Source organism: Egretta garzetta, unplaced genomic scaffold (genome assembly GCF_000687185.1).
Source record: "Egretta garzetta isolate BGI_Z169 unplaced genomic scaffold, ASM68718v1 scaffold397, whole genome shotgun sequence".
NCBI lineage: Eukaryota > Metazoa > Chordata > Aves > Pelecaniformes > Ardeidae > Egretta > Egretta garzetta.
Genome location: NW_009260493.1, coordinates 5,448,552 through 5,474,226, shown reverse-complemented (window position 1 = coordinate 5,474,226; position 25,675 = coordinate 5,448,552). Strand labels below are relative to the sequence as shown.

At 44.7% G+C, this 25,675-nt stretch overlaps 1 protein-coding gene across 3 annotated transcripts in view; it reads right to left on the bottom strand.

Moving 5' to 3' along the window:
* Positions 1–25,675, bottom strand: part of TXLNB (taxilin beta) — a 32,628-nt gene that overhangs the window by 2,976 nt on the left and 3,977 nt on the right. For all 3 annotated transcript variants that reach the window (XM_035899851.1, XM_035899850.1, XM_035899852.1), the window contains exons 3-7: positions 23,272–23,442; positions 16,021–16,215; positions 10,801–10,920; positions 5,603–5,677; positions 261–353 (exon numbers count right to left, since the gene is read on the bottom strand). In XM_035899851.1, the coding sequence (XP_035755744.1) occupies positions 261–353; positions 5,603–5,677; positions 10,801–10,920; positions 16,021–16,215; positions 23,272–23,442 (654 nt within the window). The remainder of the gene's footprint in view (positions 1–260; positions 354–5,602; positions 5,678–10,800; positions 10,921–16,020; positions 16,216–23,271; positions 23,443–25,675) is intronic.

The following is a 25,675-nucleotide window of genomic DNA, read 5'->3' as shown; positions in this document are numbered from 1 at the left end:
TTTCAGGTAAAATGTTTGTTCTTCAAGGCAATTTCAGTTTTAGCTGAAAAGGAGGGTGAAACGTTCAGCTTGCAGCGCTGCAATCCACGCTGCTGTCAGTTGTGGCTGACTGTGCCCCAGATCTTGTTTGGGTGTTGATGAAATTGTTCTCCAAAATGTGCAGAAATGTCCCCATCCCAGATAAAATTATTGCAGTGAGAAATATCAAAATCTAAGAGAAGAGTCTCAAGCACAGAGTTCAGGTATGAGCTGCTACTCACTTTCTCCATCTCCTGTTTGAACGTGGCAAACACTTCATTGCTTTTGGTCAACGTTTTCTGAAATTCTTCAAACCTCTCAGAGTAGAGAGTGATCTGCATTAACAGGGAAAAAAATAACCACAGTAATTTCAATCTCCAGGATGGCGAACTTCTACTTTGGTAGAAGATAATAAAATAAGCATTGTGTTTGGACATGGAAATTAGCTCTGTTTGGAGACCATGAAGCACAAACATCAGGGAACTGAAGCACTCTGCACATTTTTAAGGTTGCAAACTATTATGATTCCTCTGTTGCAGAAAGGTAAACTGAGGAAGAATAGAAAGATTCAGACCAGTGATTTTAAAAAGACCTGGGAATTATGAGTGCCAAATTCTCCTGAATGTTGCGGCTATGGTGTCTCTACACAGGGTGCCCAGAAGCAAAAGAATTCCCTAGAAGTGGAGACTTTTGAAAACATTTCCCTAGGAACTCCATGGAGACTTCAAGAGGACAGCATTAAAGCCTACAAAGATTTCCAGTCCCTGCCTTTCCTCACAAGCCCTGTATACCGCTTTTCCTGTATACCGCTGTGGCTGACACCTACAGGAAAAGAATCCTAGGATGACCTACAGAACGGAAACTGATAATGTGATCCCTGGGCCATCTCTGTGGGCAGGGAATACCCTGAGCAGGTCAGACCCACCGATGCTGTGCAGGACCAGGCAGTGGGATTAACTCAAGGTGAGAGCCAGCATGGTCAGAGCTGTGCCTGAGCTCTAAACCTTGCTTCGCCATGCGGGCGTCGCCAAACTCCAACTTTAACCTGAGGGCATAAGCTCTGGCAGGCTTTAGTGGAGGAGCTCAGTACAGCCTGGCTGTTTACCTGCCTTCTTTGCTCCCCAGCAAGCCATGCTGGGAGCTGGGTGCTACCCTGGCTACGCTGCTTCTGACATCCGAGCGAGCAGGGGGAGAGGCATCCCCACATTAGGCTGCAGCCAGTTTCCCCTCTTCCATCTTTCCAGTCCCCACTTGGTGGCTCGGGCTGTGGTCGGGAGCTGCACCAGGCAGCACTTGATGTGCTTCACTGGACTCCGCTGTGGAAAAGGAGCGTCGCTGCTCCCTTCCTGCATTATCTGGCATGTGGGGTAGCCCCATCGCTGAGCAAAGCCCACCCTTCGCTGCACCCCGCCGTGATACTGTGCTGGATTCCTTCATGCTGCACCTCGGCCCCGTGGCTTGAGCAAGCCGAGAGGGCACCTTGTCAGCTCTGTTTTGTAGCCTGTGTGTGGACTGCAGCCATGGGCAAGGCCAGCAAAGGCAGAGAAAATAATCCCCTGCCAGCCTCTTGCCAGCTTCACTTCATGAAGCAGAGCAGAAGAAAGATCTGCTGCAATGTGCCAACATCTAAGATTAGGGCTCCGTCTTTTGTTCTCAGTTTACACCTGGTAGCCACGTGAAAGTTCATCTGTGGCTGCATTTTGTTGGTAAGACATATTTTTATATGTGGATGTTTTTGAAAAAAAAACCTGTTCTGAAGATCTGAGTTTTTCTGTAAGATTCTCTTGGTTTCTACTTTTTCTGGTTTTCTGAGTGGGAAAAGCACTTTTAAAGCTCCAAAATCATGCAGGATGCTATACAGATAAAGCATCGATATCTGCTCTTTGGAAAAGAAGACCAGCTCCAACTCAGGCACTTCCTTCTGGTGCCGGAGCACCCCCAGCAGTGTTTGGGTGATCAGACAATTCACCTGTCCAGCCCGACAGCTCTCGTCAGAAACAGAGCGATGGGGGCAACACACAGTGGCTGAGGCAGGGTGGGCACAGAGCAGTGGGAGGTTCAAGAGTACCCAGGCCTCCAGCTGGAGGCCGGCTGCCCTCTCTGCACTGGCGAGGGGCTGACTTCACGATTCGCTGGGAGCTTTTGTTCTGCGTGGTGCCAGCCGACGCACACCTTCCCCTGACACTGCTCTCCAGTTACTGAGGAAAGTAAGATTTAGAAAATGTGGCTCATAGTGGGGTGGGTTTAATATGGTTACGTTATGATTTGCTCTCATTCTGGTTAGTCGTCATGGTGCCCCTTAGAAGATGTTGTGGCCATAACTGCAGTGTGCTGTGGATGTGCCGGGGCTCAGTTTAAATGAGGTAGGTAGGGTTTTGGGGGCCACACACACGGCACTGGCTGCAGCCCTGCCCCGGCGAGCTGGGTGAAGTCACGGGAGGTTAATCCGTGCAGAACTGTCTGGTGCCAATAGTGGAGCTCACTGACATGAGGACTGAACGTGTGTATTTATATGAGGCTGTAGCCAGAGCTGTGACCTATGCACAAACAGAAACGCAGAGGGATTTGTTTTAGCAGCCCGAGTGCCACAGCCTAAGTGGGACACTGATATCAAGTGAGGCATTCGGAATAGATGTCATGGATCTAAGGAGAAATGCCTGAGCATTCCAAAGCCAGGTGAGGGAACAGGGGTGGGAGCCAGCAAACCGGGGCTCCTAGCCCTGAGCAGTTGTCTTAAAAAATCTCACCTCAATTCTTTGTCTCTGCTTTTCCCTTCCAACTTTTGCCTACTGTTTAATTAGATTAAAAACCTCTCAGGTTTGAACAGGGCAAGCTCTGATCTCAGCTGGGGCCCTAGGCAGTACCAGAGCATGAAGAATAGCTTCTGCAATTTTAATTTGAATAATAAATTAATGTTTCAATAGTGGCTGGGAACAGGCTGTGAGAGCTGTCTCTCACTAGGAACGTGCACTCATGCTCCTCGATTAGGGAGACAAGGACCCCCTTGCTGCTGCTCACCACCCCTCTGGCTCCCTGACAGGGCGGGCAGGGAGAGCAGAGGCAGTGCTGCTGCCAGGTGACAACTTGTAAGTGCAAGGCTTTGGGAAGTGGGGGCATCTCAGCACCCCCATGCCATCAGGGTGCTCCAGCAAGGATGCTCCTTCGGCCCCGCTGCATTCTTCTCGGTTGCTGTAGCCCAGTGGTTGCACTACATTGGCTACCGAAAATTAAAGGCCTTGGCTGACTTTTATCTTCTTGCTTTGTTTCAAAGCACAAAGCTAAAGAAGCCTGCCTAAGTGACGGGCCAGGGGAGGGCGTGCAGCGTCCAGGGAAGCACCACCGCGGTTGGGGGTGTATTCCCTCAGCTGGTGCCAGATCCCTGTCACCATTTGGAGGGTTGGTTTTGGCTGTCTCAGGCACACTGTGCTGCCCAGAGACAGGCTGGCATGAAGCTGGTGTCCCCTGATTCCTTCCAGCTCATGGAATCAGTGGATATTCATCACCTCCTCTAAAATGGAGCGGTATTTCTCTCGCTATAGCAGGCAGTGGGCTATATTATGGCTTCTCCTTATCTCATTGACCAGTGCCTTCTCCTAATTCCCAGGCAGCTGTTCCTCTGTTAATATCTATTTGGTTTTTGTGCTGTTTGCATCAAGGAGCTCTTTATGCTCTTCTTCTGTTCTGCGCTTGCACAACGCCTTGCATGATGGCATCTGGCCTATGAGGGAGGCCCTTCAGTGCTACCATACTGGAAATAATAGTAATAACAACAATAAATGCTATTATCCCCAGTAACTCCAAATGGAGGCTTCTGTGTAGGTGACAGAGTTCTCACACTTGAGCAGAACACCTAACTGCACGTTTCATTTCAGCAAGTGAATCTATTTTCATCTACGCAAGTCTGCAAGGGGCACATGTATTATCAATGCCTTTGCAGACTTGTTTGATTGGATTTTTCTAACAATTTTACTGTTTCAAATTAATATATTCTAGCTTTTATCAATACCTTCAGTTTCATTAAACTGGCTACAGAGGTCTGCCTGCATACAAAGCTCTTTCTGGTTGAACATAAAAGTTTAATTAAAACCACTCTGAGAAAATTGGGAGCAGGTTTGCAGTTGGGACAGACTCAGCTGGAGGCCTTTGAGGTTTGATTGCAGAACCTGTCAAACTGGTGTCAGCAGCCATTTCTGTGATATTCTTCAGTGCACTACCAACTTATCATAGCCTTTGAAAAAACACTTAAAGGACCAAACCCCTCTTAGCATGTTTCCAGGTCATCACTCTAATGCTAGCCTTTCTTCACTGCTCAACGGGTAGGAATCAGACCATCTAAAAGGGGCAACCATCTACACTGGGACAACTTAACCTGTGAGCAAGGGCTAGGAGGGGGCTTTCTGATGGGTGAGGAGATGGGCAGCTGCTGAGGGGCTGAAGGACTGACAAGCCCCTGCAATGCTCTGCTGGGGGGGACCTTTCTCACAGACAGGTTGAAGAAGATACATCTACATGACTGTTTCTGTAAGTCTAGGAAAATCTACCGATGCTGTCTCTTTTGAATGTGAAAGTCCAGCACGTCTTTGAGTGTTCTCGCTTGAATTTGAGGTCGATTATTGCATTGCTCTCAAAGTGTACAATATACTGCCTGTTTCTTGGTTTTACTGCCTTTCACTCCAGCCTGACCCTTAGTGTAATCTTGGCATTAATTTTATTTTATTGAATGATTCAAATTCCAGCTAAACACTGAAATCCTAGAGGCCCCTTTGTATAAGCCCTTAGTAGACAGAATTCCTACTAAGGTTAATGAAAACATTGCCTTCACACCCCAGTCCAGAAAAGCACATGAGCACATCAGCTCTAGTTTGGTAAACAAGTTTCATGATATGGATGTACTCCGGTGCTTTGCTGGATCAGAAACCTGCCTGAAGGATGCTTACAGTAAATAATCAAGCCAAGGCACACACCTTGTTGTGTGGTTGAGTACTGTAAACATTCATAAATCACAGCACCATAGAATGATTTGGGACCCTTAAAGGTCATCTAGCCCAACCCCACTGCCTTGGGCAGGGACATCTTTCACTCAATCAGGTCACTCAAAGCCCCATCCAACCTGACCGTGAGCACTTCCCAGGGATGGGGCAGCCACAGCTTCTCTGGGCCACCTGTTCCAATGTCTCACCACCCTCATAGTAAAGAATTTCTTCCTTATATCTAAGCTAAATCTACCCTCTTTTAGTTTAAAACTGTTACCCCTTGTCCTATCACTACAGGCCCTGGTAAAAAGTCTCCCCCCATGTTTATTATAAGCCCCCTTTAAATATTGAAAGGCTGCAATAGGGTCTCCCCAGAGCCTTCTCTTCTCCAGGCTGAACAACCCACATGCCACAGTATGATTTGCAGTATGGGCATTACCTTACAGTTGGCTTGAAAATAACCTGTGTTTCCTTTGCAATAGTCTATGGGATGTAGAATGAGGCTAGAAGGAATACATGGAAAGTAGTTTGGATACTTTACCTGGAACGTGCCTCATGGGTTAAAAACTGGGGAACAAAGGCACACCATGCAATCACCTCTCCTACGTCACCTGTGCCTGCAGGACAGTCTCTTGCTCCTTTAACATTTTGGCCTGGAGCTTCCACTCTGCAGCTTGGTTCAGGAGCTGTGTTTTGGGCAACAGAGAGAAAATTGTTAGGTTGCTAGTTTATCAGTTGGAAATCCTCATCCTCCGGCTACCTCTGCTTCTGCCACTGCTACCTTGACAAGGGGTGAGCTAACTTTCAGGTGAATGCAGTTAGAGGAGTTGTTAGGCAAGACAGAGTATTTAGTGCTATCCTGAGACATGGGACAAGGCATTTGGTTTCCAAAGGCATATTTGAATAGGAATTCAAAGCCTATTTGGAATGAAGTGTGCAGTACGGTGGGCTCTAAAATTTAACCATATCTTCCCCAGACTTCTAGAGAGTGGTTATGATACTTTCTGGCACTTCCATTTCAGCACAGCTCTGGCCAAATCCCTGCTCTCCAGTCAATGGCAAACTCCCTTTTGCATTAATGATCAGGACTTAGCATACAGGTATGGTCACAGTCAGAGGGGCCTCAAAAAATCCATGAGCTTTCAGAAAGGGAATGCACAGTACATGTCATACATTTGCTGGTGTCTGTTATCTTTGGGCTCCATTTGCAGTGACATGCCACCAGCGGAGAATCCCCGCTCAGGGTGATAAATGCCTCGCTTAGATCAAGGAGGCAGCCCAGGAAGAGCTTGACTGCAGAAGTTTCATCCCTGGCTGCCCTGGGTTGTCATTCCCTACTTCAAGGTATTTGGCAAAATGAGATTCTGATGTGCAGGCTGCAGGTGGGAGGGTCGGTCGAGGCTGAATGGATTGTAGCAATGAGGTATGCAGAGACTTTCCCAGGCTGAAGTTCTGAGTCAGGACTCCCAAAATGCACAGCAATATTCTAGCAACTGGTTTAATCTGAAAACAGGAAACATTTACTGAAGCATTAAAGAAATGTGCCTATCACCTACCAAAAATTTATAAAGCATTTTACTGCTTAGGTCAAATATATTTTAGAAGAAGAATGCTAATGATAGCTTGAGAAATGAGATATAAAGAAGTTAGTTTACCACAGGGCTTTCTCCTGTTGGATTGAACTGTACTGTTCAAAATAGCGCAGTTGGGCTCTGAGAATATATTGAAAATAAAAGTACCGTGTAAATCAATAGATCCTAGTCACATATTGGAAATGAAAGGTGAGTAAAACCACATGCAGAAAATGTATTTGATCCCTAGTAAATGGTATTCTAACCATTTTGCTGGAAATAACACCTGTAAACTACTTGAATACCACCTGGCAAAAGAGCTGAGGATGTACCCTACAAATGCTGACTGAACAACATAATGAATTCCCTCCCCTTTCCAGCTATTTGTAGCACAAAGACTCTGAATTAGACTTGTGGCATATATATACACACACATATAAGCTCTAGAAAAATATTTATTCCGTCAATTTGGCCTTTTGATTTGGACCCACTAAATTTTTACCATCTATAATTTCCTAGATGAGAATATTTTACAGCTCAAGTAAGCATTGTATGAATACCATGTTCTTTTTGTTTTATACCTGCCTGGTGCATTTGTTTTCTTGGGAGAGGGTATGTTTTACAGACACAAAAATAATTACTTATTTTTTTAAGTTTGGATTAAAACTGGATTTTTAAGTTTCACATTTCTTCAATATCTACTTGTTTGGGTTTTGTTTTGGTTTTCTTTTTTTTAGGAATGATAGGATGTCTGATTTGAATGATTTAATGAAAGCAACTTGAAAACCTTCAGGGCTATCCAGTCTGCACGCCAATCATTATTTCCAAGAGCTGGGCTTTTATCTGTATTGCTTAAACCTCAGCTGGGGTTACCTTCATACCCAGTGTGCCTGGGATAGTGAGAAGGTCCCACCTCCCATGCACAAGCGTGTCTTCTGCCACAGCACAAGAGATGGGCAGAGAAGGCAAAGAAAAGTTGCTTCTTTTGCCGGTTAATGAAATCCTTCTCTCTTATTGACCCACAAAGTTTCTGCAGACAGTAAAAATCCAAGAGTTAATAAACTCTTCTGTAATGGAAGGAAGCCACAGAGCGGCTTGCTCAAATTAGCTCTTATGCAGCCTGAGGTCATCTGCAAACACCAAGCTGGGAGAAAACCAATCAGGAGAACTGATACATTTATTAATAGGCTATGAAGTGGTAACAAGGAGGCTGAAGTATAAAGAAATGAATAAATATTCAATGTGGTGTTTACAAAGCAGCACACCAGTGAAGTGTGGTGATGTTACACACTATTATTAGAGCTATGATAGCTGCTGGAGGCCCAGACAGTCACATCATGCTCAGGACTAAAAGAGCTGGTCCCCAAGAACACACGTTCCCATTTAATGACATGGATCTAGGGACTGGCTTAGTGAAAACTAAGCTTCCCTTTTTGCTGCCAGACTTCGCAAATTCCAATTATGTAGTAATCTGATCAATACCTTCCAGTCATATACTTGAAAGCCACAGAGGCTTTAAACTGCAATTAATTAACTGCACATCAAAGTTTGTATTACAAGTGCTAAAAATGTATAGTGTGGGGAGGAAGTCCAAGCAGCATTGACCAGTTATAGGATGATAGTAAAATTGCATCCTTAGGTAAAGCTGACCCTTTGGGAAGGCCACACGGTATGAACCATTGCTCCTTATGTAAGGAATCACATTCTTAGTTGCACGTGTAGAGTGAATTGTGCAAGCAATGAGATGACCTGCCCGTTGAGAGGTGATGTACAGTGACTGCAGGAGGGGACACCTCTCCTTGTCTGAGGTAAAGGAGTTTTGTGTAGGAGCAAAGGTTCCTACATGGAAGAACTGCACAGGAAGACATCAAAGTGAGCCTTCAAGGAGTAACGGAATAGATAAAAGAATAATAATAAAAAAAAATCATCTAAAGACATTTTTGAAATCCTGCAGCAAAAGTCATGCACAGGGATGTAAAAAGGGTATGGAGAGAATTGGCATAGAGTTCTGAAAGCCTTTACCTCAAATGGCAGGATGCTGAAATGCAGTAAGGCTCTGACTTCGCACATTACTGAGCTGGAGAGAGATACAGCTAAAGGCGAGGACTCCAGCAAGACCACCTTGATTTCATACATACGTGCATACCCATTACTCCCACAGACACTAGCACAGTAACTGGGTGGGTGGGACTAAGAGCTCAGCAATACGAAGGAGGTGGGAGACAAGAGTAGGCCAGCTCTCCGGGTGCTGGGCTACCTGTGATGAATCAGGACATGCTAATCATGCCTTGACTCATTGCATGGCTTTTGGCTGGTCACTTAGGTTCTTCAGCTAAATCTACCTTGTTCTGAGGTGATGTAAGCCATACATCACCAGCCTACGTCAAAGGCAGGGCTTCTGAGCGTTAGCTTGGACAATGTGAAAAATATTCTTTGCATCCGGTGCATTTCATTATACACCCACTACTTAAAGTCTTTGCAGCTCGTTTCCGAACCTGTTATTTCATAGGTGCTAGTCACACATACATACAGCAAAGCCACAAAGAAAACCTCCCACTCCCAAATGTAGATGGTGGGGACTTTTGCTGCTCTGAAAGAAAATAACAAGACTGTGCATATCAGTTCTGGATAAAATACACAAAGAAAGTTTGGCTAGAAACAGGGCCAGTCACAGGCAACAGGCAGCCCCAAAACTCATATTCTGTGAGGCACAACAAGAAAGGTCACTGGTATAAGGCTGTGTATCTCACTTGTCCACAGAGCTAATGCCCTGTCTTTCGCATCTTTTTTTTTTTTTTTTCTGGTACCTGGAATCTAGTACTCAGTAGCAAGACTCCCAGTGACTGCAGTAAAGTAAGCCCAAATTTGCTTTGTCATGGTAAGGGATTTCTTAGAAATGTTTCTTGGGCTTTGAATCTGCCAAGAATCAACTGTCAGGAGTGAAATTTGGGGGGGTTGGCTTTATATAGGCCCAACAGTGAAAGGGCAGATGCCGCGGGACCACAAACTGCCATGCAGTGGCATGCAGATACGCATGGAGAGGAGCCCCCGCTCCTCTTCCCCCTCAGTCTGTAGCTGGGAGTAAAGCTGAGCAGGGGTCCCCACCACGAGATCAGTGCGGAGAAAGAGGATAAATGCTCTTACGGGCAGTTTTTGGTAAGAGATGTTTGTTATGTTTCCCTGCTGCTCTACCCCCAGGGCTTAGAGCCTCACATTTTCATCCATGTTTTGCGAGTACTTTGGCCATGCTCATGCTAACGCATCTGTTTCCAGATACGGGGAGGGGATAAATACCCTCTCTTTAGAGCTGTCTCATGCTGCTCCTGAGTTAGCTGGAGGACTGGTAAAAAACTAAAGCTTTCTTCCAGTCCATGAGAGCCTGTTGCTCCCCTTGAGTAGTTTCAGCTGCTGCCACTGCTGAGAAGAGGCACTGGGTGCCAGTGTTGAACTCCGATCCTTTGTAGATGTTAGGATTGCTGTGAAAATACCAGGCAGCCTGAGAAAATTAGTTTTGGTCTGATTGAGTTGCAAAATGCATGAGACCGGGGAGGAGTGCCCTCCTCTCATCCCAGCCGTGCCTGCGGGGGACATCCCTCCTTGCTCTTTGCTGTCCCCCTGCTAGAGCTATCCCCTCCGCCAGGGACGCAGGGAGGGCAGAGGAGGCTGCTAAATGGCCCCAGACCCTTCCTGCCTGAAAGAGACCCATGTGGGGAGGGGAACCTCTGCAAAAGAGAAGGGAGGCTCCGTCACAGCGAGCATCTCCGGTCCTGGCAAAACCCGACCCACGGGAGGACGTCTGGAGAGCCTCTGAGCCTGGGGGGATACCAGCCTTCAGCCCTCTCACTTTAATCCCATGTTCTTGTTCTCCTCTGATAGTTTAAATGCACTCATTTATCATGTGGGGAGATGGAGTATCAAATATCAGCGCCGTTTGAAAACTAATGGCATCACCCGACCCAATGTCATGACGAATCACCTGTACGGTAGCAGTGAGTTAGCTAGAGCAGCCTGTGCTCTAATCTCGGCTCATGCAGTTTCCTTCCAAAACTGTAAATGCCACTGAAGGCAGCCTTTCAGGGGCTGTTCCTTTACACCGAGCATGGACAGTAGCAATAAAAACATCTCTGCTAACGCACCCCAGCTCAGACCTGGAGAACCAATATATTAGTGAAATAGCATGCAGGGCTTGTTTTGGCCTAAAGTTAGGTAAAGGACAGACAGGTGAGAAGGATAGGTACATATTCCTTTTCTTTCTGATGTCGCTCCTCGGCTTCCTTCATCATTTCCTGAGACTGCTCCAACTTGGCATCCACCAGTTTCTGCTGAAGTTCTCTGTGCTTAAATATTTTATCAAGGTGCTGTAAGAAAATAAATTCTGCTGAATGCGCAGGTTTAATTGTGTACACAGACCTTCATGCCCATGCACGTATAGCTATCTACTGGAACACTCATAAGACAAAACCATTGCAAAACAGGAAGACTCCCAACCTATTGCAATTACTAAAAAACTACAGCACTGATAAGAACAAGCTGTGGCAGAATTTGCATGGGAAGGGAAACCTGTTTACATAATCTATTTTGATTTATTATAGCAAAAAAAAGAAAATTAAAAAGTGCCTTAATGTCTTTGCCAGTTTTACGGTCAACACATGAACTCATCAGTATAATCCAGTGTAATTGAAGAGCAAAGAGTAAATGTGCTCATCAACAGTAAATATGCAGGGGGGACACTTTTTTGGAGCTGTTAAGTGGCCCGTGGCTCTAAGCCACTGTGTGGATAAATGTGTAAAGACACATTGTACCGGCAGTACCTGGGAGCATGGGCACAGCTCGTGCCCTCCTCTCTGTAAATACAAGCCCCATACGTCCCCTTTGCTCTGGCCTCACATGCGTAACATGGGATGGGTAAAAGTACACCAGTGGGGACGTGGAGGAGATCAGACCAGATGAACCAGAGGCCTCCTCTGGCCAGTATAATATCTGGCTCTATGGTGACCTTCAGGAGGTGGATGGTGCTGGTAGCCCTCTTCAGTCTTACTTCATTTAGACAAAATTCACAGGAGCAAATATTCTGAGTGCATCCCTCTGCCATACATTATCTTCTCATAGAAACCACGAGACAGGAACATACATTTCCTTCATTCAGCATAAGACATCATACATGATGCAACAGATTTGGAAATGCACTTATTGAATGGGGTGTTCCAGATTGTAGGGACAGATTACTTATGTTTTATTCAGTAAGATAATGTTGTCTGCTTGCACTGAGGCTCACAATAAATGTATTTAGAAACAATAAAAAGACCCATTGTGTTATTTGTTAGTGTTTGTCATAAAGTAAAAAGAAAAGGCAGTTTGGCGTTTTACTGTAGAGGGGGTTTTGTGTCAAAATTTCCGACCAACTCTAATGGAAAGAATAATTTCCCATCTGTCTATTATTTGCTAGATCTTATGGTGAGCATTGTGCCTGCAAAGAAGAATCTATCCCAATGAGAAGGGCCTCCTTTATCTGTCTTCCTGATTTTCTGCTTCTGGGGAAAGGTCAAAGCATTTACATCAGAGCCCTCCTCAGCAACCTATGTCTGGAGGGAACAAAAGTATATTTGGCATCGCCAGCAGAGAGGGCTGTCCAAAAAGATGGGAGCTGGGAGGTGCTTGGTGGGGACTTGGAGGGGAAAGGAGGAAAGGGGTGCTGCTCTCACCTCTTCCCGCAGCTCGTACTGGTCAATGATGCTTTTCAGCTTCTCTGCCAGCTCCGTGTTCTCCTGGCAGAGCTTCATGTTCCTCTCGCTTTGCTGCTCGATCTGAGCCTGGATTTCACTCAGCGTGCCCTGGAAATGATTAGTTATTTCTTTCCTCTTCTCATCTTCCTCCCGTGCCCGCTGAATTGTTTCCTCCTGTTGTTAAACGGGAGAGAACGCAGTCATGTAAGTAAGACGCATAATAAGCAGTTCCGGAAAGATATTGTTTCAGAGTAGCGTAAGGCTCCCCTTTGAAGGATTATACATGTTTGCATTCCTCTTTGGAGATTTTCTTGCTTTCATCTGCTCCAGCATTAGGCATGATTCTAAATTTACAGAGCAAATTAAACAGTGGCCTTGAAAAAATTAGGGAACTAAGAATTTGCATTCATAAAGATGGATGTAGAGCAGTTTTGGATCAAAGCAAGCCTGGAAAAGGGGACACACATGCATGTCTTGATTCATGATACTGCAGCACAGCTTTTGCTTCAGAGGGAGATATTTAGTGGAAGTAGTCAAAAGCTCTTTTATTGAAATTCTTTTTGATTGAATTAAAAAATCACCCTTTAAAATGCCTCCTTTTAATGAGGAATCCTCATATCAAATCTATGGTCTTTGGGATTTTCATTTTTAAGAGAAATCCATCACTTTCTGTAGAATCCCTCCCAATTCCTCAATTTTCCTTCCCTAACTTTTTAAGTGACACCAACATTTGCACTAATTTGGTGGTGGAATCAAGGAAACTTGTGGGCTCTTTCTTAGGGAGCCAAAGAAGAGAATCAGAATTTTGCCTGGAGAAAGATCGATGGATTTTTGGGGTTTTTTTACCAATTATTGAAATTCTGTTTGGGATTTTTTTATATAAAAGACAATGCAGAAAGAATCTAGATTCATTGCTTTGGATCCAGTAATATGGCCTATTTTTATTCCCTACTCGTTTGCTTCCAGGGCAGTCTGCCCTTCTGGAGAATGTAATCCTGATGTACAGTGGCTAGGGCCATATCTGCTGTAATTACAAATCATGCCAGGACCACATTAAGAACCCACTCCACAGCGCGCAAATGGCATACTCTAATAAGGTTTCAACTAGCAGAGTCACTTACATAAAAATCTCTGATAACACCACATATGGATATTTTCTATAAATATACCTGAATAAAGCCCTAGCTGACTCTAATGAAGTATAATTTATAGCATAACGTGACATAAAAGGTGTTGATTCAGGCCCTACTCTTAAAGTAAGATGAATACCAAATGACCCAATTCCTACTTGGCATGCACAGCACAAGCCTGTTCTTGGACAACTGCTGTTCAAGGTAGGGGCTGTTTGTCCTTTTGCTGACCGGGGAGTGATGGAGATGATGATGCCTTGGATGATGGGAGGAAAATGTCGGAGCCATGAGTGCTAATACTACCGTGGTGCACAGGAGTCACCATGAAGCCCTGCTGTGCTCTGCAGTTTGCACAAGAACACGTGTGCGTCCTCACAAACAGAGTAAACCAGAGTGTGAACCCAGACGGACTCTCGCTCTGAAGACGAAGAAAGGATTTCAGATGGAGCCGGGCCAATTACTTGGGGGGTGTGTGTCCTGCTTCAGTACCTGGGTTGGAAATTGGACAAACAAAAGATCTGCGGCAAGATGAAAGAGAAGCTCTCTAATTAGTTGGGGTTTTTTAATTGGTGAGAATGATTTTGAGTTAGCCTGAAACATTTTGCTTGACCAGAAATTTAGCTGTGTTCTGTTTGTAGTTACTTTTTGTTTAACTCTGTTTAGGACAATTTTGAATAAGAAATGCTGTTCCAAAGTGAAGTTCAAAATGCTACTCAGAAGGTGTTTTAAATCAACTGCTTTAGCATTCCCAAAAGGAAACATCTTGTTTTCTTTTGAAAGGGGATATTTACAGTGCCATCATTTTTATTTTTGTTTGAAACTTTGGCAAATTTAACTTGAATTCCTAGACAGTTTCGGTCAAGTCAGAACTCCATTTTACCTCTAATACACTGTTTAAAAAACTGCTGCTCCTTTGCATAGGAGCAGCCCTGAGCAAAGGGCGAAGAGTGACCAGGTGCTTTCACTTCAAGAAGTCAAAGACGGAGTGAGAAATTGAACTTGCATGCCTAGAGTCCTATTTCTATGGCTTCAAAACATGCTTCCTCAAAAATACTTTATTGTTTCGGTGGCCCAAATGGTGTTATAGCACGTCACTGCTGTGATTTAAAGCTCTCTGGAGTAATAAATCCAGCTGAATATAAAAAAAAAAATTGGTGGATTGTGCATAAGTCACACCGCACAGTTCTGTTACAAGGTGAAACGAGACACCCTGAGAGTAGCAATCATGCAAATGTAAAAAAAAAAAAAGTGCATGTGTTACTCAGAGGATCTTATTTTCTGCTCATCCTCTCTTCTGAGGTAGAATAATTATACAGAGCACAAAGACAATACAGATTCATGGTTAGAGACACTGAGCCAGGGAGTGTTTAGCTGCAGGGCTAAAGTATTTCTCTTGACCTCTTCTGCTTTGGATAAAAAGATATTTGAGGAGGATATTTGCCTGAGGGGCTGGGGTATGTCCCAGCGAGCTCCTCAGAGTCCCTCACAAAAAGGCAGTGATTTATTAAATCCTTGATATTCCAGTTACGGATTATGGGTGTGGGTGCGAGGAGCTGGCGGAGCAGAAAGGCGAGCGTGCGGCCATAGCACTGCGCAGAGACCTGCAGGCGTTCCCTCGGCCCTGCGCTGGGGAACCAAACCCCTCTGTGCCTCAGTGCTCTGCCTGCCATGGAGCTGGTGCGAGGCTGCCAGTGCCCAGCTGATGGGCAGGCTGGTGCCTGGTCCCTAAGGCAGTACCGTTTCAGTCTCTGATAAGTGCTACTGATAATACCATATAAATGCAGGTCTTTGCAGGTGTCTGCATTAAACCTGAGGCTTTACCAGCTGTAAAAGCCTATGTCTGAGGCTGCACCTGCGCTGGAGCCAGGGACGAGACTGGATGGCCACGGTCGGGTGCCTCCAGCAGAGCCCTGCTTCCCTGCCAGCTCTGCTCCGGGGCTGTGGGGTTGGATCCCCTGCACCCACCTTGCCTGGGCAGGCGCAGTCTGGCAAACCCCAAACCATCAGCATCACCCAGGTTTTACTATCACAAAGCTACAGCCCCAACCCTTTGCTTATACCTGTCCCTGTAACCTGAGAGAATGCACTTTTTTTCCAATAGGTTCCTTAGTTCTTCCCATACATAGTGTAAAGACTCCATAGTGTAAAGAAAGATCCTTAAGAGGCTTGAAGACTGACTTCTGCTTTGTGTTACTGCTGTTACAGCTGAAGTAGCTGTGTGGAGTCCAGAGCTCCTGGCTTGCTTGGTTGTAGAGAGCAGAGCAGAGGGTGTTTGGGGTGGTGACTTCTCAGCATCATCCTGGTGAATTCATAACAGCAAACCACGCTTGGCCTTGTCAGCTGCTTCTCTCTGGGCTTATTCTTTTAATAGTTTTAAATTAAGTGTTCAGTTTTAGTGAGAAAAATAAAGCATTGTAAATTCTTTTTAGATTTCCAGTTGTGGAAGACTAAAGTCCAGCCATAAACTATTGTTCCCTTTCCTTGTCTGGAGGGAACAAAAGTATATTTGGCATCGCCAGCAGAGAGGGCTGTCCAAAAAGATGGGAGCTGGGAGGTGCTTGGTGGGGACTTGGAGGGGAAAGGAGGAAAGGGGTGCTGCTCTCACCTCTTCCCGCAGCTCGTACTGGTCAATGATGCTTTTCAGCTTCTCTGCCAGCTCCGTGTTCTCCTGGCAGAGCTTCATGTTCCTCTCGCTTTGCTGCTCGATCTGAGCCTGGATTTCACTCAGCGTGCCCTGGAAATGATTAGTTATTTCTTTCCTCTTCTCATCTTCCTCCCGTGCCCGCTGAATTGTTTCCTCCTGTTGTTAAACGGGAGAGAACGCAGTCATGTAAGTAAGACGCATAATAAGCAGTTCCGGAAAGATATTGTTTCAGAGTAGCGTAAGGCTCCCCTTTGAAGGATTATACATGTTTGCATTCCTCTTTGGAGATTTTCTTGCTTTCATCTGCTCCAGCATTAGGCATGATTCTAAATTTACAGAGCAAATTAAACAGTGGCCTTGAAAAAATTAGGGAACTAAGAATTTGCATTCATAAAGATGGATGTAGAGCAGTTTTGGATCAAAGCAAGCCTGGAAAAGGGGACACACATGCATGTCTTGATTCATGATACTGCAGCACAGCTTTTGCTTCAGAGGGAGATATTTAGTGGAAGTAGTCAAAAGCTCTTTTATTGAAATTCTTTTTGATTGAATTAAAAAATCACCCTTTAAAATGCCTCCTTTTAATGAGGAATCCTCATATCAAATCTATGGTCTTTGGGATTTTCATTTTTAAGAGAAATCCATCACTTTCTGTAGAATCCCTCCCAATTCCTCAATTTTCCTTCCCTAACTTTTTAAGTGACACCAACATTTGCACTAATTTGGTGGTGGAATCAAGGAAACTTGTGGGCTCTTTCTTAGGGAGCCAAAGAAGAGAATCAGAATTTTGCCTGGAGAAAGATCGATGGATTTTGGGGTTTTTTTTACCAATTATTGAAATTCTGTTTGGGATTTTTTTATATAAAAGACAATGCAGAAAGAATCTAGATTCATTGCTTTGGATCCAGTAATATGGCCTATTTTTATTCCCTACTCGTTTGCTTCCAGGGCAGTCTGCCCTTCTGGAGAATGTAATCCTGATGTACAGTGGCTAGGGCCATATCTGCTGTAATTACAAATCATGCCAGGACCACATTAAGAACCCACTCCACAGCGCGCAAATGGCATACTCTAATAAGGTTTCAACTAGCAGAGTCACTTACATAAAAATCTCTGATAACACCACATATGGATATTTTCTATAAATATACCTGAATAAAGCCCTAGCTGACTCTAATGAAGTATAATTTATAGCATAACGTGACATAAAAGGTGTTGATTCAGGCCCTACTCTTAAAGTAAGATGAATACCAAATGACCCAATTCCTACTTGGCATGCACAGCACAAGCCTGTTCTTGGACAACTGCTGTTCAAGGTAGGGGCTGTTTGTCCTTTTGCTGACCGGGGAGTGATGGAGATGATGATGCCTTGGATGATGGGAGGAAAATGTCGGAGCCATGAGTGCTAATACTACCGTGGTGCACAGGAGTCACCATGAAGCCCTGCTGTGCTCTGCAGTTTGCACAAGAACACGTGTGCGTCCTCACAAACAGAGTAAACCAGAGTGTGAACCCAGACGGACTCTCGCTCTGAAGACGAAGAAAGGATTTCAGATGGAGCCGGGCCAATTACTTGGGGGGTGTGTGTCCTGCTTCAGTACCTGGGTTGGAAACTGGACAAACAAAAGATCTGCGGCAAGATGAAAGAGAAGCTCTCTAATTAGTTGGGGTTTTTTAATTGGTGAGAATGATTTTGAGTTAGCCTGAAACATTTTGCTTGACCAGAAATTTAGCTGTGTTCTGTTTGTAGTTACTTTTTGTTTAACTCTGTTTAGGACAATTTTGAATAAGAAATGCTGTTCCAAAGTGAAGTTCAAAATGCTACTCAGAAGGTGTTTTAAATCAACTGCTTTAGCATTCCCAAAAGGAAACATCTTGTTTTCTTTTGAAAGGGGATATTTACAGTGCCATCATTTTTATTTTTGTTTGAAACTTTGGCAAATTTAACTTGAATTCCTAGACAGTTTCGGTCAAGTCAGAACTCCATTTTACCTCTAATACACTGTTTAAAAAACTGCTGCTCCTTTGCATAGGAGCAGCCCTGAGCAAAGGGCGAAGAGTGACCAGGTGCTTTCACTTCAAGAAGTCAAAGACGGAGTGAGAAATTGAACTTGCATGCCTAGAGTCCTATTTCTATGGCTTCAAAACATGCTTCCTCAAAAATACTTTATTGTTTCGGTGGCCCAAATGGTGTTATAGCACGTCACTGCTGTGATTTAAAGCTCTCTGGAGTAATAAATCCAGCTGAATATAAAAAAAAAAAATTGGTGGATTGTGCATAAGTCACACTGCACAGTTCTGTTACAAGGTGAAACGAGACACCCTGAGAGTAGCAATCATGCAAATGAAAAAAAAAAAAGTGCATGTGTTACTCAGAGGATCTTATTTTCTGCTCATCCTCTCTTCTGAGGTAGAATAATTATACAGAGCACAAAGACAATACAGATTCATGGTTAGAGACACTGAGCCAGGGAGTGTTTAGCTGCAGGGCTAAAGTATTTCTCTTGACCTCTTCTGCTTTGGATAAAAAGATATTTGAGGAGGATATTTGCCTGAGGGGCTGGGGTATGTCCCAGCGAGCTCCTCAGAGTCCCTCACAAAAAGGCAGTGATTTATTAAATCCTTGATATTCCAGTTACGGATTATGGGTGTGGGTGCGAGGAGTTGGCGGAGCAGAAAGGCGAGCGTGCGGCCATAGCACTGCGCAGAGACCTGCAGGCGTTCCCTCGGCCCTGCGCTGGGGAACCAAACCCCTCTGTGCCTCAGTGCTCTGCCTGCCATGGAGCTGGTGCGAGGCTGCCAGTGCCCAGCTGATGGGCAGGCTGGTGCCTGGTCCCTAAGGCAGTACCGTTTCAGTCTCTGATAAGTGCTACTGATAATACCATATAAATAGTGATGGGTCTTTGCAGGTGTCTGCATTAAACCTGAGGCTTTACCATCTGTAAAAGCCTATGTCTGAGGCTGCACCTGCGCTGGAGCCAAGGACGAGACTGGATGCACACGGTGCCTCCAGCAGAGCCCTGCTTCCCTGCCAGCTCTGCTCCGGGGCTGCGGGGTTGGATCCCCTGCACCCACCTTGCCTGGGCAGGCGCAGTCTGGCAAACCCCAAACCATCAGCATCACCCAGGTTTTATTATCACAAAGCTACAGCCCCAACCCTTTGCTTATACCTGTCCCTGTAACCTGAGAGAATGCACTTTTTTTCCAATAGGTTCCTTAGTTCTTCCCATACATAGTGTAAAGACTCCATAGTGTAAAGAAAGATCCTTAAGTTTTCTCCCAAATTGGAGGCTTGAAGACTGACTTCTGCTTTGTGTTACTGCTGTTACAGCTGAAGTAGCTGTGTGGAGTCCAGAGCTCCTGGCTTGCTTGGTTGTAGAGAGCAGAGCAGAGGGTGTTTGGGGTGGTGACTTCTCAGCATCATCCTGGTGAATTCATAACAGCAAACCACGCTCGGCCTTGTCAGCTGCTTCTCTCTGGGCTTATTCTTTTAATAGTTTTAAATTAAGTGTTCAGTTTTAGTGAGAAAAATAAAGCATTGTAAATTCTTTTTAGATTTCCAGTTGTGGAAGACTAAAGTCCAGCCATAAACTATTGTTCCCTTTCCTCTGCCCTTTCTTAATCTTTGTGCTCCATATCTACCCTATCAAAGTTACATTATTGTGTCCTACTGCAATACTGCTTTACTGCTAAAAAAGTAAGAATGCATTCAGTAAAACCTTGTAAAATTAAGACAAGGATATTTTGCAGTTTGGGATTGAGCACTGAAATGTGACATAATTAGCAAATAGGAGGGCAGGATCGTCTCTGGTCCTCCTCTCTCTCTGGAGCAAGTCAAGAAGGCTGTTGGTCTGCTGAAGTTGTATCAGCCAAGATGATCTGAGCGTGGACTCCTCATTTTCAACGACCCATTCTCCTCATTCCCAGGCAGCACAGCCTGAGCCTCAAGGTCTGCAGTTCGGAGCTGAGCCCACAACTGCAGCTGTTGACTGATGTGACATTTATATGGAAGTCGTTGCTTGATGCCTGGTAGCAGCAAGGACGAGGGACCTGAGATGTTGGTGTCACTACAAGATGCTTATCACCCTCTACAACTGCCTGAAAGGAGGCTGTAGCGAGGTGGGGGTCGGCCTCTTCTCCTTGGTAACGGGTGACAGGATGAGGGGAAATGGTCTGAAGTTGCACTAGGGCAGGTTTAGGTTAGACATTAGGAAAAATTTCTTCACAGAAAGGGTTGTCAGGCACTGGAACAGGCTGCCCAGGGAAGTGGCGGAGTCCCCATCCCTGGAGGTATTTAAAAGACGGGCAGACGAGGTGCTGAAGGAAATGGTTTAATGGTGGGATGGCAGGGTTAGGTTAATGGTTGGACTTGATGATCTTAAAGGTCTTTTCCAACCTAAACAATTCTATGATTCTATGCTAAGTAGCCACCAGACTGCCAGGTAACTGCAGAACACGAACACACGGCAGAGCAGTGAGTCCCTGTTGGTCTCAGCAGAGCTGCTCTCTATTGCAGTGGGAACGCACTCTGCTATTTCACGAACATTTATTCTGCTTTTCTTGGAGAGGGAATCAAACATCTGTTTTCTGCTGTGAAGTGTAACTGCAAGGAAATAATCTGAATAGCTGGACTGTAAGTAAGCACAATTTTGAGGCCAGTATCCAATACTAACCAGAAATTTTTCTTCTCTGCTCTGCACTGTGGTTTTTCAGTGCAGCTCCGCATTGCATATTCATCACCACTTGGCTGCACCGATCTCCACTTAATGGGAATTCCACGCACCAGATGAGTGAGGATGACATTTACATGACGTGATGTGCATATAATGCACCACATGGCAAGTCAGAGGAGGCTGGTGGTCTGGACAGGCCAGGTTTCTCCTTTGCTATTGAAATGACACAATCTCCTACAGTTTTTATTTTCCATACTTTGGAACACAATCAGTGCTAATCCCAAGTGCTAAAAAATTATGAATCAGCTTCTCTGTCATGCCAAAACCAAAATAAAAATTACTGAAGCAGGAGATTTTAAAAATAACATTTGATGGATTCTCCTGGTTTGGGCTCTGTCAGTACAGTCATAAGCAAAAGAAAATTGCACTCATTTAAATAAACAGAAGATGAGATTCTGGAGATTCACAGATGTCCAGGAGCTAAAGCTTAAAGGCAAGTATTCCAAGAATTATGTTAAAATTCTTAGAGAGACAAAACTGGGTAAAGATATTGAATACATTTGTTTGTTAATTCAAGCCTCATTCATTCTGCAAGTATATTTTGTCTTACTGCTGGTTTTACACTGAAAGCACAGGAACCAGAGGAATGCAAATACTCTGGGTTTCTTACAAGGTCTCCAAATTCTTAGAAAGATGTGGCCAAAATTTGAATACTTCTTCCTACTACAAGATCAGCTCAGGTACCTTTTCTGGCTCACCTGGCATAGGTACAGGATAAAAATCAGAACTGAGTCTTAAATTGGTAGGTTTATTTAGGGGTCCTAGTCCCAAAGTGAAACAGTCCAATGAGTGGAAAGATGTTGGAAAGACATTTTCCTAAGCGTAAAGACGAAATGTGTAATGAAGTATTTATATGCAAAGAGAGAGGAAAACCCATGCTCTCTAATATTGACATTAATAAGCACATGGCAGCTGGGAAATACAACAAAACCTGTTCCAAATAAATTTTCTGAATATAATTAGGTTTTTTCTATACCCCAGTTTCTGCTTATTTGTTCCACCAATACGATTTGTTTGGTTTGGAAACCTCAGTTAAGTCTATGCAAAGCACTGTACAGTGTACTCTTAAATCACTTCAAAATTGGCGTGTGTTTCTCTTGAAAGATTTTGCCCAAGGACAGTGTAGTAAATCAGTGTGGATCAACACTGAGGTATCGCTCAACATGCACCAGGTTTGGTACAAATGACAGGCACAAATTTAATTGACACTACAGTTTTGTGCTACTACAACTGAGCACACAGAGATTTGCTTCTAGTTTCTTAACTATCTGTTAAACTGCTTTTGTCCTTCTTCTAGTGCACAGTTTGAGCTTATACATGGCCGTTCCCTCTCCCAGCTATTTTCTTACCAGCATACAGACCCTGAAGGCCCACTCCCGAGCTGGTGGAAATGAAGGAAGATCTGTTACAGTTTACAGAGGTTATATCAGGTGAAATTCTTGCTGCTGAGAATTCATATGTGTAATTCTATACATAACTATATCCTCATAAAGAAGGATTTTGAATAGATCAAAGCAGAGGCTTTTTGTATAATAATGACACCACCACCACTAATAAGGACTCAGAAAAAAGGAAGATGAACCTAAATTTTTTCAAGAAGCATAATCATATTATAAATTTCACATTTAAATGGCGTGATGCACCAAGCAATAGGCAGATGTGGCATATGGATCCCAGCCTCCTGAAAATTTCCTTTTTGAACTGATGCTCGAAACTTCCACAAACAGTGCTGGCATTCTTCCTGTCTTGAGGCTTGATGTCTTGAGGCAAATGTCCTGATTGCCTAACCCTCCCAGAGCACTTGAACATGCCCAAGTGCCCAAATTACATGAAAACGCTTGCCAGCCTTCTGTGAGTCCCCTGGAGCAAAGCTAGTGTTCCTATTATTCTGGCCGTGCACATGCATTCGCATCTGCGGTCCCAGGGACCTTGGAAGACATGTTCTGGAAGACCTAGCTGCTACAGCTTAGGAAATGTCCTTCCCCAGCTGCCTTCTCCACCGCTCAGCCCCAGCTTGCCGTTCCCGGGAGGGGGACGTGTGCCTGGGCCGACCCCCTCCAGCTTCAGCCATGGTTGAAGCCGAGCTGAGGGCTGGAGCCACAGGGACACTTCTCGCAGCCCAGCCCGGTGGCAGGTGACTGGCGCGGCTGGCGGGCAGAGGATGAGCTGTCACAGCAAATTCGGCAGAACTGGTCTGTTAGCACCACTGGTTTTCTCTGCGCTGAGCTCCCTGCTAAAGTGAGAAGGGCTTACAGCTAATGTGGGCGAACTCAACGCTCAGAAGCAGTTGGATATTTCCAAACAGGGAATAAAGGGGTCTTCTTGGTGTACTGGCCTCAAGACTAGAGCATATCTGTAATTATATATTGCACAAGCAGATGCAAATGTCCTTTTGATTTGGGACTAGAGCAAGATGGGAAGGCATCACCGTCTTCTTCTGCCCCCCACTGCCGGGTACCTTGATAAGGCCACCACTCACCTTGAGGTTTTTGTTGTGCCTCTGGAGCTCCCGGCACAGGCTCTCGAGCTTGCTGCGGGCGAGGATGGCTCGGCTGTGCTCACTCTGCAGCTGATCCTTCTCCTTGGTGATCTGGGCCTGCCTCTTCTGCAGGTACTTGAGCTTTTTCTGCTCAGCGCGATGTTCTTCAAGCTGGGTGGGGAACGGGGATTAAAACAAAATGAAGAAGAAAAGGAAAGAAAAGAAAATGAGCTTTTTTGCTTTCAGGAGAGTGTTCACACTTTCTTAACCTCAACGCTAATGGAAGAGGAGCCAGTGACCTGGAGGGAGTCCCAAGTCTGCTCACTGCAACACTCCCAAGAGTGCTGTAGTGTGGGTGAGTGAACATAATTCTTAATACTCTTGTCACACCATTTTAGCCCTTCCTTCTTTGGTTTGAATTTCTTTGAAGGGCAGCTGTGAGGTTTTATTTTTGTTTCAACGTTAGGAACTGGAGCAGCCGGTGGTGCTTTATGCGGTGAGATTTCTCCAGATCATGAGATAACACAACAGTTGCTCATTCTGTTTTGAGGCTTCCCAAAAAAGAAGTGGCTTCCTAGATACCCAGGAACCTGCTGGAAAAAACAACAGCAAAAAAGGAGCTGGAGACCAGGGATGCCGTCTGTGTGGGGGCTTTGCTGCTGATGGAGGAGAATGCTCTTCAAGGAAGAGTTCCCCAAAATGACGCGTGGGCACCTTCCTCTTGTCAGGCTTCTCTTGCTTGCAGGCACATGTGGGACCATCCATCACTTGTCTTTCTAGAGGTCCCGTCATCAACAGGCATGGGTTGCAGGGAACCGAACCTCTTTTCGGTTCTTTGTAATTACTGAAGCAAATACGGTCAGTCCCTGGCATTCACTTGGGAACCTGCTGTTCCTGTGGGTGCATGGCTCCTGCCTCCCCTAGAGGGCTGGGGGGGAGGAGGGTGTATTTGGAGGGGGGCACGGGGGGCAGCAACAGAATGGCTAATAGCAGTCCCCGCACAGACCGGTCATTTCTACTAACATGTACCTATTACCTATTTTGAAAAAACTTCCTGCATTGCGAATTAACACCGTAACAGACATGTCAAAGAAGTATTTAACCTCTGAAGCTTTTAGAGATTTCTTCTCCTGTTCCAGTGCACGACAGCCCTCCTCGCTGTATTACAGGCGTGCATACATTGTGAGACATTTCTGAAGTCCGGATGTTTTCTGGTTGAAAAACAGCAGCACATGAGCTGCAGTGTGCAAACCTTAATAATAATAGTAGTTGCTATTAAGATTACACTACCTAACAATATGGTACCACTGCTATTAATTATTAACCCCAGTGCGACTGGGAAAGTCTGTGAGTGCAGGGGAATGATGTGCAGCACAAACAAGACAGTCAACAGGCATCATATTTTGCACTTTCTCTGCCTGCCTCTGCAGATGTTCTGTAATTTATGCTTACAGTACAGAGCTCTGTGTATTATCAATCAAATCACAGCCAGGCATACCACAAAACAATGCAATCACCAGCTTGGGGTATATTTACAGTTTATGCTCAACTTTCAGCACGTGTATCGAGTGTTTTTACCCTAGTAGATCAGAATAGGCGCTTTTGCATCTAATCAGGCCGCACTAGCTGAAATTATTTTTCCAGTATTGTAGGGATTAAAAATAGCCTCTCTGTAATTAAGGCTGAGATTTGTTTTCCTCTATAAGCTTGATTTTGGCCCCTTCCCTTTTAAAAACACAAAAAGGGATCTTTTTGCTTCAAATTTTGCATGCGCAGCCTGTGCTGAGCAGATAATGATTTATCCCAATTTTAGATGATTCACTCAAGCTGTGCTTGAGATAGGGGGCTTAGAATAAAATAGGTCTTAATCATGATATGAGAAAAATTCCAAGCTTTTTTTTTTTTTTGTTCTTTTTTTCCCTAAAAAGGATTTGTGCTAGAAACTTGTATTTCAAAGTTCTCAGGAATGTCTAAGACATGGTGTTGCTTTTGCACTGAAGAAGGGAAATAGGAATGACAAAAGGGCCACCAATGATCAATTTTTAAGACTAATTAATAAAATAATAGCTAAAATTAACTAGAAATAGAAGCAATTCTGATTTTGGAAGGCCCTCAACGTAGGAACAAAAGTTTTATCTTGACCTCACTGCAGACAATGTCAATACTCACATTTATTAGTGTATAGTTCTTGCACCCACCACTTGAGAGCCCCTCAGGACTTCTGAATATAAAGCAGTCACAAGCAATTCTGCTACAGCCATTTGGAGGCAAAAGCTAAAATACAGCACAGACTGCTTTACTAACCCCAACCACTCTGCCTACACCAGTATTAGTGAATAAAATCTTCTCTGAGGGTGAGTGGCATGGCGTGGCTTGTCCCCAGATGGCTACGCTGTCTTCCTCC